Source organism: Hyaena hyaena, unplaced genomic scaffold (assembly GCF_003009895.1).
Source record: "Hyaena hyaena isolate Hyena2069 unplaced genomic scaffold, ASM300989v1 scaffold_0, whole genome shotgun sequence".
In the NCBI taxonomy this organism is placed as follows: domain Eukaryota; kingdom Metazoa; phylum Chordata; class Mammalia; order Carnivora; family Hyaenidae; genus Hyaena; species Hyaena hyaena.
In genome coordinates this window covers 10,991,879-11,009,281 of record NW_024080632.1, presented here as the reverse complement: position 1 = coordinate 11,009,281, position 17,403 = coordinate 10,991,879, and the positions used below count along the sequence as shown (strand labels likewise).

General features: G+C 38.2%; 1 protein-coding gene across 2 annotated transcripts in view; it reads left to right on the top strand.

The window, feature by feature from the left end:
* TAOK3 (TAO kinase 3) overlaps positions 1 to 17,403 on the top strand; it is a 183,252-nt gene that overhangs the window by 132,888 nt on the left and 32,961 nt on the right. For both annotated transcript variants that reach the window (XM_039226949.1, XM_039227027.1), the window contains exons 12-14: positions 564 to 731; positions 3,460 to 3,666; positions 15,912 to 16,046. In XM_039226949.1, the coding sequence (XP_039082880.1) occupies positions 564 to 731; positions 3,460 to 3,666; positions 15,912 to 16,046 (510 nt within the window). The remainder of the gene's footprint in view (positions 1 to 563; positions 732 to 3,459; positions 3,667 to 15,911; positions 16,047 to 17,403) is intronic.

Here is a 17,403-nt window from a genome sequence, read left to right as displayed (position 1 = left end):
AAAAAAAGAAGCCCTTTTCCCTTATTTCTGGTTGTACAGTTCTGTAAAGGGAAAATGAAGCTGCCAGAATTATGACCTGTAAATAAAGCTGCCATATTTTCATGCATATACTCTACAGAACCACCAACCTAGAAAACAAAATACACACCGTCTGTTTAAAAGGGGTATTGTGGAGTGGGTAGGAGAATTGAGGCAGATCATAACAATAGTATTCTCTAACTCGACATCACTTTTACTTATTATAGAGCTTCAGACTTGAAAGTTACAAGCCTCTAAACTATGAATCATTATTGGTTATATGTTAAAGTAAACCTCAAGAATCCTCGAGTAAACTCTAGGACACAGTCCACAAAATGGAGCTTGAAGAAGAAGACAAAAGCATAGTTATCTCTTTGTAAGATTTAGACAAGATGAGAGGTTATATGAAATGAAAGTCATATCTTGTTATTTCTACAAACTCAACAGACCTGGTTTATGTCTATTTACTTTTATAAGGTAAATCTTGTGCCCCAAAATCTGTGTTCTCACTATCAGTTCTTGTTTTTTCTTCCTCCCTCAATCAGCATGATTTTGTTCGACGAGACCGGCCACTACGTGTCCTGATTGACCTCATACAGAGGACAAAAGATGCCGTTCGTGAATTAGATAACCTACAGTACCGAAAAATGAAAAAAATCCTCTTCCAAGAGACAAGAAATGGACCCTTGAATGAGTCACAAGAGGATGAAGAAGTAGGTCCAGTTTGTTATAGTCCAGGCACTCTCAGAGTGCCTACTATGTGGGAAAGTTCTGGACTGGGCACTTTGTAAACCACTTTTGGTGATAAAAATGTAATTGGTGCCCTGTGCCTCGAGAAACATGCAGAGTTGCATGAAGAGACATTTTCTTCAGAGTTTACGAAGAGACATTCGTAAAATAAGTCTTACATAAGACAAAATATGAAAAATGTCACCGAGGTATGTCACCATGCAGGGTTCGTAGTGGGGAGAAATAAGCCTGGTGGGGAGAATTAGTGAAGGTTGTATGGAGGACATGACATGGGTGGTTTTTGAGAGACCGGCATAGGGCATTTTAGACTAAGGAAAGTGCTGTACTTTAGGAAGATTATCCTGGCAACAGAGTATAAGATGGACTTGAATGTGTTACATTCTATATAACAGCCCATGCAAGAGGTAATGAGGGCAATGTCAGTAGGGAAGGGGTGGGGAGGAACATTTTTGAGAAACACTGTAGAGGTAGATTTGATAATACAGTGCTTCCCATTGAAAGTGACAGATGAGGAGTTTAAGGTGACTCTGAGCATTTTAGCCCAGGTGACTAGACTGTCTCAATACCAAGAACAGAGAAAACCAAGGTGAAAGAATGGGATTAGTGTGATTTCAGTTGGGAGCCTGTCAAGTTTAAGGTCCTGACCTCATAGGCTGCTGACGTAACACACAGGTGAAGTTTTCAAAGGAGAGGTGACTTTCTGGTTTCTCATTCAGATAACTTAAGAAGGATTGGTTGAGGCAAAGGTAAGGAGAGTTGGAATGCCTGAATGGTGATGTCTGGCAGTTGGTTGGGAAATGCAAACCCAGAACATAAGAAAGAGGTCAGGGTAAAGAGTGGTTGGCTGGGGGGTCAAGAGCATTACAATAATAACGAATGAGAAGAGAGCCGGGCCAAATAAGGGACCCTAAGAAAAAGACATCCCCCACGGATGTTCCGAGTGTCCGCAACTTCAAGGACAGAGCAGCCAGCATATCAGATGCCACAGAGAGGTCATCTTAGACAAGGAGCAAAACAACAAAACACGTTAACTGGGTTTTATAAGTAAGGCATTCTTGATGACCTTCATAAAAGGAGTTTTATAGGAATAGTCAGGATGAATAATAGATAACTTTGGGTTTGTAGAATAAATGGGAAATGAGAAAGTAGAGACAGGGAAAGCTGGTTATGTTAAGATTCATAAATTTGCCTAAGAAGGAAAAGCAACAAAGGGCAGTATGTTGAGAGGTATGCAAGCATGGGGCAGGCCTCTTCATGTTTGCAGGCAGAGTGGAAGAAGCCAAGACAGAGGCATGGAAATTAGAAGACACAGACGTGGTTAAAGATGCAGGATCTCAGGAAGTGCCTGAGGTAGGAGCAAGAGTATTAGAGCCTTGAGCAAAAAGAAAGGACGCCTTGGGACACCTGGGTGGCTCAGTCGGTTAAGCATCCAACTCTTGAGTTCAGCTCAGGTCATGGTCTCATGTTCGTGAGACTGAGGCCCATGTCAGGCTCTGCACGGACAGTGTGGAGCCTGCTTGGGATTCTCTCTCTCTGCCCCTCCCTCATGTACACTCACTCAATCTCTCTCTCAAATGGATAGGTAAACTAAAAAGAATAAATGAAGGACTCTTCTTCCTTTAAAATTAGATTTTGAAAAAAGGAAAGAAATGAACAATGAATTTTATTTTCCCTTTTTAATGTGAAAGAAAATTATAATTATAAAAATGAAATTCAGAAAATGGAATTGGACTATAAAATCTCTTGATTGCACATACACCAATGTTCCCCTTTAATTGGGACAATAAATCGATTAAAAATGTAATGTATTATCTACCATATTAAATTACCCAAATAACCTATGCCAGTGATTCCTTATATTGCCATGACTAAGTAACAGTTCCTTAAAGTTAGATACATACAGTATGACTCTTTGAAAATAGGATTTTTTTTTTTTTTTGGAACTAAGGTACTTTCATTATATTATTTAATCTTGTATCAAAAGATACCCCACCGTGATGGGTAAATTATGTATTCTGATTATTTTACCACTTCTCAAAGAGTAGTCTTTGGAATAGCAGTGATGAATACCAGTATTATTTAACAGATATATTTAATAAGATTACAGAGGTAAGCATGATAAAATTGCTTGAGGGAGGCAGAATTTAATTACCTGTCCAGGACAGTGGAAATAATATCCCAGCTTAGGCATGCAGTTACTCAATAATGATTTGCCAAGGAGCATATTGCTTGTCAGTCCTCTGAAAATTCTTCTCACTCTGTTTTAGTTTCAGAAGACCTCCTCCCTGTTTGTAAATATGCCAGAGGTTACCTGTTCACTTGCCTATGGTCTTTATCTAACACCTTGCTGTTCCTGAAAGTCTCTTACAAACCTGGCCTGATTTCTGCTTACTGAATAGCAACACAATAATATGATAGTTGCATCTGACAGGGGAAAGCCCTAGGATAGCAGCATTTGGAGCCTTATGACCCATGTCCATAATGGCCCCTGAGGAAGACATACAAGTGAATTTGAGATGTCTGGAAATGGTGGAGGAGTAGTGGAGTCACTGCATAAAAAGTTTATCTTTGCAGATTTGGCAGAAAAGCAACTTGGCACTGCAGAATTGAGTGTGCTTAATAGCTTAGTCAATGGATTGGGACTTTATCTCAAGTCATTTTTTTGTTAACCCCCGTGCCCTGTTTTTATAGGACAGTGAACATGGAACCAGCCTGATCAGGGAAATGGACAGCCTGGGCAGCAACCACTCCATCCCAAGTATGTCCGTGAGTACAGGCAGCCAGAGCAGCAGTGTGAACAGCATGCAGGAGGTCATGGAGGAGAGCAGCTCCGAACCTATCTTGATGCACGACGATGAAAGCACAGGAAGTTACATTTCCTCTGTTGTGCCCAAGAAGGTAGGTTCTGGTTCTCTCGTTCCCTTCACACCTCTAGGCTTTACCAGTTGTAGTGAAGCCAGCCCAGGCCACTTAGCATCCAGACATTTCGGTGTTCCCTTTCTACAGCTGAAATATGGGACTGGACCTAGCACTTGATTGTTCTCTTACGGTAAAAAGATAACAAAGGACTACTCAAGCTAGAGCTGGGCCTATTTCTTTTTCTTTTTCTTTTTCTTTTTTTTTTTCATGTTTATTTTTGAGAGAGACAGAGAGACAGAACATGAGTGGAGGAAGAGCAGAGAGAGAGGGAGACACAAAACCCAAGCAGGCTCTAGGCTCAGAACTGTCAGCACAGAACCCCACATGGGGCTCAAACCCACAAACCTTGAGATCATGACCTGAGCTGAGGTCAGTGCTTAACCGACTGAGCCACCCAGGCGCCCCTAGCTGGGCCTATTTCTTCATCTTCCTCTTGCTGCTCTGAAGTCTACCATCATCAGTAAATAAAAATAAATAAATCCATAAACCTCCAAGTCAAAGAGATTGATAAAGTCCTCTCTAAACCAATAACTTTAATGCTATAAATCTTTTTGATTTTTTAATGTTTATTTATTGTTGAAGGAGAGAGAGACAGAGTGTGAGTCGGGGAGGGACAGAGAGAGAGGGAGACACAGAATCAGAAGCAAGCTCCAGGCTCCGAGGCTTCAGCACAAAGCCCTATCCGGGGCTCGAACTCACGACCCATGAGATCATGATCTGAGCTGAAGTTGGATACTTAACCAACTGAGCCACCCAGGTGCTCCCTAATATTATAAATCTTAATAGCTTCCTGAGTATAAACCATTGGTTGTACCCTTTTAGAAGTATCCTCACAGAAGTATGTTTCTGGGGGCACCTGGATGGCTCAGTTGGTTGAGCGTCCAACTCTTGATTTTGGCTCAGGTCATGATCCCAGGGTCAGGGGATAGAGCTCCATCCTAAACATGGAGCCTACTTGAGATTCTCTCTCTCCCTCTGCCTCTCTCCTCTACTTATATTCTCCCTCTCTCTCTCAGTCTTAAAATTTAAAAAATATATATATTTTTAAATAAGTAAGTTTCTTAATGTATATTCCCCAGATACCATTTGTTTTAGAAACAGTTTCTACTCTTTTCTGTTGTTCTCAGATTTATTTCTAATTCTAAAATAAGTTCTGTCTGCTGAAATATTCTGACTTTCGAGTGAATAACTCTGTTTTTATATTTTTACTTTACTTTTCCAATTAAAACTTCTCATTTCATACCAGCCCATCATGGTTCATAAGTTGAAGCACTTCATGAAAAAAAAAAGAAAAGAATAAAAACTTAAAGTTTCTTTCATTTTCTATAAGATGAATATTTCGCAGAATTACTAATAATTCTTTGGACGAAGTCCCAAAAATGTTTTGAGTGACTTTAGTGTTTACCTAAGGATAGAAAAGAATCCTTTTTTCTTTTTCCTTGTAAGGTGTATATGTACTTATTTTAATAAAGGTCAGTGAATATATCCTAATTCCAGTGATGAAGCACATTTAAGAATTTTTTTCCACTTAGACTTCAATTGGTGCATTTTCCTGAGAAGGAAAGGGAAATTGAACAGGTAAGGATTGAAGGGCAGGAGAAAATACATTGATCCCTGGGCATGAGGAGTGGAGGGATACACATTTATTTTCTAGACTGATTAACTTATTCATTTATTCGACAAACATTGTGAGGACCTCTCCTATGTGGTAGGTACTATGGTAGGCCCTGTGGGTATACAGGGAAATAAGACAGACATGGTGCTTCCATGAAACTTATTATCTGTGGGGGAGATTAGGAAAATAACTGTGCAAATGCCTATATCATGTAATTATAACACTTCTGCTCTGGGTACAAGGAGGATTTAATCTATCAAGGAGTAGTGGAAAGCCTACCCAATGACATGACATTTAAGCTAAAACTTCAAAGATAGTAGAAAGTAGCTAACTTGGGGTGAGATGGGGAGTGAGTCAGAAAGCAACAAGGGCAAAGGCCCTGAGACAAAAAGAACTTTGTATGTTCAAGGAAGAGGGGAAGGATCAGAGAGATTAGAGCTTGGTGAGCTGTGTAAAGAGTGGATGGAGTCCAGAGAGACAGCAAGGACCCAGATTATCAGAAAGCCATGGAAGCATTTTGAGGAAAGGAGTGATACCAGACCAAAGTAGAAGTCTGCTAAGAGCTCAGCATTAGCAGCTGGCTTTCTTTGAACATGGGCAAGTGATCCTTTATTTGAAGGGTAGAAAAGAAGGTTTTGCTGGACTTTCTTTTTGGAAGGAGCTATCGTGAACACTGACAGATCTAGCTCTGTCCTTTCTGTTACCTCTGGGGCTCACGGGCATAGGGATGAAAAGAAGAGGAATTCCACTGGATCCAGGACCCATCAAATGAGAACACAATTAGAAGATACTACCAGCATAGTCAACAAGAAGGAAAATCCTACTCTTGAACTCATTGGGGATTTTAATTCTAATTTTGGTATGATGGTACAGAGCCGTCTTATGATAATACAGGTTTTTCAATACTTTTTTCTCTTGCATGGTGTAATCACTTAAGAATAGATGTTAATTTATATTCTGAAATAGAAGGTAGTTGTATTCGATTCATACTAAATGTTTGTCAGAAAGAATTTGTTATATAATGTACTTCTATTTTATTATGAGATAAATATATAGAAAAAATGTGATGGAAGAAGTTTAAAAAACATTTGCAAATATAACTGAATGAATGAACTTGAAAATATAAATACGCTAATCAAAAGACAGTATGAACAGAGTAAAAAAGCAACCCACAGAATATGACAAAATATTTGCAGATCATATTTGCAAATCTAATGTTTGCATATCCAATATTTGCATATCTAATAAGGAATTGATATCTTGAATAGAGAGAGAGCTCCTAAAACTCAACAAACGGGTACCTGGGTGGCGCACAACTCTTGATCTTAGCTCAGGTCATGATCTCACAGGTTTGTGAGTCTAACCCCCATATCTGGCTCTGCGCTGACACTGCAGAGCCTGCTTTGGATTCTCTCTCTCTCTCCCTTTCTCTCTGCCCCCTGTTGTTCTCTCTCTGCCTCGCTCCCTCTCTTATAAATAAATAAATATATACATACATACATACATACATACATAAATGCATAAATACATAAATAAATAAACTTAAAATGAAAAAAACTCAACAGCCAAAAAACGAATAACCCAAATCAAAAATGAGCAAAGGACTTGAATAGACATTTTTCCAAAGAAGATAAAAACCATAGCACATGAAAAGATGATGAACCTCATTAATCATTAGGAAAATGCAAATCAAAAACTATAATAAGATACCACCTCATACCCATTAGGATGGCTACTATCAACAAAACAAAAAAATGAGAAGAATTGACAAGAATGTGGAAAAATTGTGCACTATTGATGGGAATGTAAAATGGTCTAGCTGCTGTGGAAAAGAGTATGATGGTTCCTCAAAAACTTAAAAACAGAATTACCACATGATCCAGTAATTCTGCTTCTGGGTATTATACATAATATAATATACCTAGTGTATAATACTGGTATGTATAATATACCCAGTATATCTCCCAAAATATGAAAGTAGTGTCTCAAAGAAATATCTGTACCCATGTTCATTAACAGCATTATTTATAGTAGCTAAAACACAGAAGCAACCCAATGTTCATTGATGGCTGAATGGATAAGCAAAATATGGTGTGTACATACAGTGGATTATTATTCCACCTTAATGAGGAAAGAAATTCTGTCAGGTGCTATAACATGGATGAACCATGAGAACATTATACTGCATGAAATTTGCCAGTAACAAAAAAACAAACACTGTAAGATTCTACTTTTATGAGGTATTTAGAATAGCTAAAAGCATAAGACAGAAAGTAGAATGGTGGCTCCCAGAGGCTAGGGTGAGGGGAGAAAAGCAGAGTTGTTTAATGGGGACAAGTTTTAGTTTTACAAGATGAAAGAGTTCTGGGAATGGATGGTGGTGATGCTTGTACAACATTAGAAGTATATTTAAGACCACTGGACTGTATACTTAAAAATAATTAAGATGGTGAATTTATGTGTATTTTACCACAATAAAAAAGGGGAAAAATATAAGCAGATAATAAAAGTAGAATATGTTATATACGAGAACTTAATGTTAAATATGATAGTTCTTCAGGAGATCCATTTAAATCCTATACCTGGGCTTTAAAATATATCATTTTATCTGTCAAAAATAAATAAACATTAAAAATATTTTTTAAAAATATATATATCATTTTAGGGGCACCTGGGTGGCTCATTCGGTTAAGTGTCCGACTTCTGCTCAGGTCCAACTTCTGACCTTGTGGTTAGTGGGTTCAAGCCCCATGCTGGGCTCTGTGCTGACAGATCAGAGCCTGGGGCCTGCTTCTGATTCTGTGTCTCCCTCTCTCTCTGTCCTTCCCTCGCTTATACTCTGTGTCTCTGTGTGCAAAAATAAATAAACAGTAAAAAAAAATAATAATAATAAAGTATAACTGAACATTTAAAAAAAAAAACAGAAGAAGAAGCAGATATCTAATGTGACTTTTAAGCTATTTTGTAAACAGGTGCCTCAGGAGCAAGCCTCACCCACACCTCCCCCAGGACAAGGCCTGCTTTTATATCTTACATTTTATGTTTGGAGTTCACTAAAGATTTCACTTGAAAATGAGGATTTTCTAAAAGCCACTCTTCCAATCAGCCCCTCCTTCCTCAGGCAGATGGCATAGCGGTGACACTGTATTATTCCATGTAGGTACAGGTAACATTTAGGTCACAGGTCGGATTCCCTGGAAGCAAAGCTGAGTCCATTCCATGCAGCAATTTGCTTGTTAGGAGTTTCCTTGGGGATCAACACCCGTGGGAGAGAGAGAAGGAAGCAGAATTGGGCAGAGGGCAAGGTTGAAGTGAGATGGCTCCCAGAGAGCTCTGGGGCTAAAATGACCCTTCAGAGTTGTCCAGCCTGAGCCGGAATGGCTGTGCCTTGTTACCCTCTCGCAGATCAGTCATGAACATGAGCACCCTGGGAAGGGTGTGAACTTGCACGAGGCTGTTCTCTGCGGCCACGGCAGCCCCTAAATGGACTGACGGCCAAGAAGATTCTGGCAGCAAGTCTTTTCTTAGAGGGGGAGCTAGGTGGTGCATTTCAGAATCTACCATAATTTGTGACCACAAAGAATATTTTTGAAAGACAGCAGTCAAACTTGTCTTACAAAACATTTACCGGTTTTGTTTGGGTTTGTGACCAGAATCTTAGAAAAGCCTATATATCACTAAATGACCATATTACAGTATTTTACCCATTTTCTCATTATCCTAGTTTCTTTTTAATATTTGTCACTCTCTAATGTTACATACTAAATTTTTTGGCTATTATTTCATTAGTAGAATGTAAATTTCATTAGGGCGAAGACTATGCCTGCCTATTTCAACACCTAGAACAGTGCCCGGCACAGCATAGGCACTCAGTAAAAAACTAAAGAACGAAAAAAAAAAAAAATTAAAACAAAAACAAAAGCAAAAAAAAAAAAAAAAAAAAAACAGAGGTGCCTGGGTGTTTCCGTCGGTTAAGCGTCCTACTTCAGCTCAGGTCATGATCTTGCGGTCCGTGAGTTCCAGCCCTACACTGCGCTGTGTGCTGATGGCTCAGGGCCTGGTGCCTGCTTCAGATTCTTTGTCTCCCTCTCTCTCTGCCCCTCCCCCACTCTCCCAAAAATGAATAAATGTTAAAAAAAAAAATTTTTTTTAAACACAGGGAGTGAATTAATTGCCAGATACTAAACATCATGCTATTTTGGTTATTGAACATATGGATTAGAAGGGTTAAATAATCTTAAGCATTATCTTTATGGTTGGAAAGACTTAAATGAATAGCATTTCTCCAATAATTATACTCCAGTAATTAGAACTTAATACTTAATAAATATCAAAATACACATATAAGAATAAGGGGGGAGGATTTGTGTTCCCCCCACCTTGATTGTTAGAATCAAGCAGGCATTATCCTAAATTAGTCAAACTGTAGATATGAAACAGATAACCATTTTATTTAGGAAGTAAATTTACTTTTAAATCATGTGCAACCAATAAGAGTGTGACTTGCAATTGACTGCTCTGCATCCAGAATAAAGATGTCCTGATTTTAGCAGGATGGTTCTATCACACATCAAGCCCCCAAAACTGTAAAGTGGGACACTGACATTTTTCCTTTGACATTAGAATTCCAGGTTACTTCTTTCTCTCCAGTTCTTACCTCTATTCTGGTCTTCCCTAGGCCCTGAAGGGACCCTAATCTAATCATCTCTTTGAGCACAGATAATTTACTATGTCTTAAAGTATATTCTGATAAAATAAACTTTCAGCACCTCTTTCTTTTCCCCTTGCTAGTGTTACCATGCTTCTCTTTCCAATAACAAGACTATCACTGTATCCTAGACTGTTAGGGGCATCACTCTTCTCTTACCACCCAGAACAGTGTCTGTTACATAGTAAGCACTCAGTAAACGGTTTGTGAACTTTTCTAGGACACAACTCTACGTACACCTCAATTTTCAATTATTCTCAAATGTCTCCAGGGCAGACTCTCAATCCAGATTAGGATTTTTTTTTTCCTATCACATAGCCTGCTTCTGAGCCTCTGCCTTACTCCTTAAAATCATTGTGTACATAGCAGTAGCAAACAGATTTTAATAGCATTCTAACCAACAAAATCTATTCTTTTAATTTGCCAATTAAAAGATACACTTTTTTTATAATGTTTATTTTATTTTTGAAGGAGAGACACAGGGCGCAAGCAGGGGAGGGGCACAGAGAGAGGGAGTCACAGAATCTGAAGCAAGCTCCAGGCTCTGAGCTGTCAGGACAGAGCCTGACAGCGGGGCTCGAACTCACGAGCTGTGAGATCATGACCTAAGCCGAAGTCGGACGCCTAACCGACTAAGTCACCCAGGCGCCCGTAAAAGATACACTTTATTTTGTTAAGTCTAAAATCACTTATCTTTGCCTGCTGCTACTTTCTACTAATATAGATTTTTATATAGTAAAGTATTTGTTCATTAATCAATTTGTTATATCACACATGCCTAATGAACTCTAGTCATCATGGTCCCCTTTTAGGGATTATTTTAAAAGATCATCCTATCCTAACTCCTAAAGTTTTATTTGCCCTTTTCCCTATTAGTCAATGGCAGTTCTTTTTTTCTTTTTTCCTCTTCTTTAAAGAAAGAACAGCTTTCACCATTTTTGTGGGAGGGAAAAAAAAAAAAAAAGAAGTGTCCTTGAGGGGATAGGATGTTCTAGTTTAATTTTCACTTGCTTCAGTGGCCTTTCCTATTATTTTTGCTGAGGAGAGGGGCGGGTTCTTTGACTCTTCAATTCACATTTGGCAAAGTAAAAGTAAATTAACATACGAAGGCAGCGTTTCTTAAGCGGGGCAGTCATACAAACCACCTCTCCAAAGTAACGTCTGTATCCTCAGCATGCTAGTCATTTTTTCTCCTTAGTAGTCACCCTCCCAAGTCAGAGAGAGCCTTGTCCATCCTTTTCCCCTTCCTCTGGCCCCAGCTGTCAATAGCTACAACTGCTCATGTAGTAATTTAATAATTTTGAAATGAACAGAAACAAAAGAGATAGTGGGTTTGCTGATCCCTTCTCCACAGCGTAAAAAGTGTGGGAGTCTATAAAAAGGCTTCTCATCATCAGATAAAAGCCATTTTTAGATCTTCTTCCTGCCCCCATGGAAAGGTTTGCTGGTGTGTCACTATTTTACAACTTCCTTAGAGTACAGAGTGGCAGGTTTTTATGAAATACCGATTTGAATTCTGTTAAATAATATAAGAGAAAATATTATTTCCTCAGAGTCTTCTCAGACCTACATTCTTGAGCTCATTTATTTTGCAAACATTTCCTGAATACCTACTAAGTGGCAAGCACTAAGTAGCTGCTAGGGAGACAGAGTTTTCAAATCACGTTTACTCTGTCTTCGGAAAGCTCACAGCCTCACACACAGACAAAAGTTATACCCAAAATACAACAGAGGCCAGGGCTGTGGTTTTCAGGGTTGATTTCAAGTTAACCTGGAAAACTCTAAACAAGTGACTACACCGTGATTAATTTCAAAAGCACAAATAGATACTTAGAGAAAAACTTTTAAATAAAAGTAGAGCCCTCTGTCCAGGGTATAATAGTAAAATTTGTGCTTCATGTTTCATATACTTGATTATACTGTATGAAAGTTCAATTCTTTTTACTAAAGATTTTGAACAAACATTATGACAGAGTCTTCCTTTTTTTTTAATTCTGAAAAAGTTTTATTTTTTTTTACAGAGAAAGAACATTATAAATTTACCTGGCTAACACAGATTTACTTAAAAGTGGTCCTCAACCCTATTGGTATTTCAGAGAGCCATTTTGTTTAGTCCCAGATGATACTGTTTTAAAGATAAGTTATAAACAAGGCCTATGATTTATTTGTCTTGGTAAGATAGAATATGATATTTGTACTTTTTTTTTTTTTTTAAGATTTTATTTTTAAGTAATCTCTACCCTCAACATGGGTCTCAAACTTACAACTCCATGATCAAGAATCCCATGCTCTACCAACTGAGCCAGCCAGGTGCTCTGATATTTGTTCTTAATCTTCTAAAAATCATTATTCAACATCAAAGAGGTTGCCCCTCACATTATTTGTAAATAATCTATATCAGTGCCTAACTGCATAAAATAGCAAATTTATTTGCTATTCCCTTTCCATTATTAATCTTAAAATGTGTTCAGTTCAGAAAGTTTGGGAGCCAGATATAGTGGTCATTTTTGAAGGGATGGCAGTTTGATGGGGCGGTATAAACAGACAATACACCCAGTAAAGTTGATAGTTTAAATTGTTTGTATTTGCTTCTTAAGTCACATTTCCCTCCTTTTAAAATTGCTTCATTGTTTAAGTTGTCTTCAGAATTTTAAACTTGTTTTATGCAATGTAACTGAATATTTTAAAATTCATTTTCCTGGGACTTGGTCAACGGAGCATGCAACTCTTGGTCTCAGGGTTGTAAGTTCAAACCCCATGTTGGGTGTAGAGATTACGTAAAAATAAAATCTTTAAAAAAATGTTTTAAATTCATTTTCCTATGCATTTGAAATGGATATCCACTAGCAGACTAAAAGTTTACCTCATTTTGTGGTCTCCTGCATAATATTTGAAGACTTTTAGTGTGGCAATTTGTTATGAAGCTACTGTGAAAAACTAAGAATACTTTTTAAAATGAAAAAAATTTTAAGCTGAAGTAAAGAACTATATTGTTGACATTATTTACATATTTGAAGTAGATTAAAATTTTGGACCTATTCTTTAGCCTAGCTTTTAAAGTAGCATTATGTTTAAAATATACCTTAGTAGGTTATGTACATTTTAACTAAAATCACTATGACTTTGGATTTTAACTTTTCCAGTGTATCCTAATATCCTTAGGTTTAAATGCTTAGAAAATATAATGTGAGGGGCACCTGGGTGGCTCAGTAGGTTAAGTGTCTGACTTCGGCTCATGTCATGATCTCCTGATTGGTGAGTTCTAGCCCCATGTCAGGCTCCGTGCAGACAGCTCAGAGCCTGGAGCCTGCTTCAATTCTGTGTCTCCCTCTCTCTCTCTGTCCCTCTCCCCCTTACACTCTGTCTCTCTCTCCCCTCTCTCCAAAAAATAAATATTTAAAAAATTTTTCAGGGACGTCTGGGTGGCTCATTCTGTTAAGTGTCCTACTTCAGCTCAGGTCATGATCTCGCGGTTTGTGGGTTCGAGGGTTCTGAGCCTGGAGCCTGCTTCAGATTTGTGTCTCCATCTCTCTCTGCCCCTCTCCTGCTCTCTCACTCCCTCGCTCTCTCTAAAAAATAAAAAAATTTAAAAAAAGAAATATAATGTGACTTCTAATTTGCTAATAAGCAAGGTCCTAACCCACAAGTATCAATTTTTATCTGAGAGAAAATACACTAATAGTATTAAAATTATACATATTTGTGCCTGAATATGCTTCACTTTATTCAGTGAACAGTGTAGATTCTGGTGTCACTATTTATCTTTGTAAATAAAGTTATTAGAATTTGAAACTTAGCTGCTATATCTCAGTGTACTTAATGTTAGCTAATTAATAATCACCAAAACTTTGACATCTTAAGCCCCCCTATAAACCATAGGACTCTACCTGGTCTGTCTCATCTGCTTGCTGGCAGTTAGAAACTCGTCATTTTTCTGGGACTATAGTATTAGGTAAGATCTATTTTGAAGATACATGTAGCTTACCAATAAAAAGTCAACAATGTGAATGGCAGTAGATCCCAGTGCCTTCTCTCTAGAACTTTAAACCTAGTGTGTAGATCCCAGTCTCACACCTGATCTCTCTTTGCCCTATAAAATAAGAGGTTAGATTTCCTGGGAAATAATATAGAAAAGTTTTAATTGGTCTAGCAAGGTTTTTTTTAATAAATCTCAAAAATATGGGTTAAGATATATTTTTAACCTATAGTACTATCTAGTAAAACTTCTTGCAGTGATGGAAAGTATGTTTCCATCAGTTCAGTATGGTAGTTCAGTATGTTATGTTCATATGGTAATGTGTGTTCAGTATGGTAGCCATAGTTAGTGCCTACTTTGAATCATAGCTGGTGTGACTTGGGAACTGAATTTTACTTAAAGGTTTTATAAGACAGCACAATGGTAGAACATCCTTGAATTTGACATCTATGTCCCCAGTGGCCTTAAAGGTCCCTTTGTTATTTAAAAACAAACTAGACCTCAATACAGTAAACTGAAAAAAAAAAAAAATCTCTAAATATAGATGTAATGGCAGATACCTTCCCAACATTCTGGAGCATTCTAAATTTATAAAAGGAAAAAGAAAATCAGCCTAATGGTAAGTTTAATCTTGGCTCTTGGCTTTTACATAAAAACCTGGATATAAAATTTAACTTCCCTCAAGAATATATGTGTCTTAACTTATCAAAATTTTAGGCTATATAATAAAATTTTGTGTTTTCTAAACCTCTTCAATTTTTGTTTTCTGTTGAAAGAGCAATTATTTTTTAAAAAATTCAAATAGTCATAGACAAAATGCAAAACTGACTTCTCACAAATGGTTTCTCGTAAAACCCTAGGGCACTAAGGGGATTAATTCCTCCTTCCCCATTCTGAACGTGTACTATTTAAAAATCCCCCATGGTTGTACATGTTTTTGACCCATTATTAGAGTATCTTTTTCCCTGAAGGGTTAGAGCTACTTACTGACTGACCACTCCATCTTTTATAGAGAAAAGCATCACCCTTTGAAAGCATTTTCCCCTTTAAAACTCATTTAAATTACATTTAAGAAACATCCATTATTACCCTTCCAGGGAATGTTATTTTTCACTGGGCGTTACACCAAGATTAATCATCTCTGCCTATCAAGAAGCACAGATTTGATTAAATCAGCCAAGGACATTAAATCCCAGCCTTACTCACTCTGGTGACCATACGGAGACTGAGTTGAGGAAGAATTTGTAAAAGTATCATTCGGTTAAAATTGCATGCCTGTCTCTTTAAATCTAAAAAAAAAATCCTTTCAGAAGCTGTAGAGAGAAGGTGCTAGAACTGTGTACGATCATGACTGGAAAGCAGGATCCCTCAGTGACTGCCGAATCTTCCCAGCACAAGATAGAGAGGCAGTTCAGCACAAGCCTACACTGATTCTAGGCAGAATGATGATCCTACCGAACAGATCTCAAATAAAATTAAATTGAGAAAGCAGATCTTTCAAGGGAATGAGGCGGAGGCTCGCTTTTATGTTAAAAGCAACCAGCATCCTCCTTGCTAGACATGGACATGACATTTTTAAAGGAATTATTTGGTTACAGCGTTTTAAGCAAACCGTTCTAAGGAGTCTGTACATTGCATTGTTTTTTCTATTCTTTTTTTCTTTTGCATATATGTAATTCTGGAGGTAAAGAAAAAGCCTGCCAGGGATTCAGAAGGCATCCCACTAGCGATCAGCTGACATTCCTAACTGAAGGCTGCAATGTGTTGCTTATTCATTTTGTACCGTGGGAGCTGCGGGGACTAGCAGAGAGCTAAACTATGCATTTCAAACAGCAGTGCTTGTGCAGAAAGAGGGGTGAGAGAGAGGCAGCCGGCGAGGAAAGAGCACAGCTGGACTTTCTCCTTGTTTTTATCCATTTCTGCAGGATCATGTATTCATAAGGGATGAGGCGGGCCACGGCGATCCCAGGCCTGAGCCGCGGCCTACCCAGTCAGTTCAGAGCCAGGCCCTCCACTACCGGAACAGAGAGCGCTTTGCCACGATCAAATCAGCATCTTTGGTAAGCAAACACCCCTCTACCCACCTTCCCTTCCTTCCCCTCCTCCCCATCTGGCAGCCTCTCGCCCTCCCTGAGCCTCTCTCGGCTTCATGGATGGGAGGAAAGGAGTCAAGAATGTTTTCTCCCTCCTAATAATTTTATTCATTTTAGAAAAAAATCTGTTGGCATGGCAACCTGATCTCAGATATTTTAGCATTGTCTACGGCATGGAAAGAAAAAAAACCTTTGTGTGTTTGTGTGTGTGTGTGTGTGTGTGTGTGTGTGTGTGTATTTATATATGCTGTATGTGCAAAATAAAAGGCCTCTAAGATGAAGTTGCTAACCTATCCAGTTTTTTAAAAGCTATTTGTCTTTTCATTGAAATGATAAATGCTAAAAAAATTTTTAAGGTATTTGATGGATGTGTATGCAGGGCCCTATGCTTCCTTTTGTATAGATGCATGTGTGTAATGTATACACACACATGAGAAGATAAAACATATTTTTTTAAAAATATATCATTGCTGGTTAATGTATGTAATTGTAGAAAATAAGGTACTAGCTTCCTAGGGACGAATTGCTGGTTCGTTCTGGTTCATTCATTTATTTATTGCAACAATGGTAGTGGCTGCACTTCCCCATTTAACCCCTGAAGAATTTCCTGGCACCAATAAAGCAAGAAGGGCTTTGTAGAAGAGGATGGGGATGGTTGTGGAAGAAAAGATACTGTAGGATCCTTCACCATTTTTACTATTGCAAATGTGATTGCTGGATGCCCTTGTAGTAGCAAAAGGGGTGTGTGCTGGAAGAGTTAGTTTTCATGCCTCCTCCCCTTGGCCCCCCACGCGTGCGCGTGCGCACTCACATACTCACACACACACACTCACACCGCTTCATCCTTGGCACTCTAAACTCTCTTTAATCTTTTGCTTCCAAATCTCACGTCATGGCCAAAAAATTATTGAAATATTCATTGTTTTGCCCAGATTGATGCTAGAGGTCACATGGGCAGGGAGAGTTAGTGTACACTGCCTGGCTATTACATTTAGAACCTAAGATGACATCATCCGAGGCCGACCCAGAAATTATTTTTCTTGTCCTATTTTTTAAGCCTGATTTCCACTTTTCTCTCTCAAGTCTTTCAAGAGCTTCGGTTATCTTTGGAATGGGTAATGGATGTTAATCTTAAAAAAAAAAAAAAAAAAGAAAAGAAAACAAATATAAGGAAAATGGAAGTTAAAGCCCCTACATATTGCCATGCCTGCTGCTGTCTAAAAGCCAGCAATTTAATTGAGACTCCTTATCAATAAGCCTGCCTTTAAGTTCCTTTGTAGAGAAGTTTCTTGTAATCTTCTTAATGGGCAGTTCCTCATTTTAA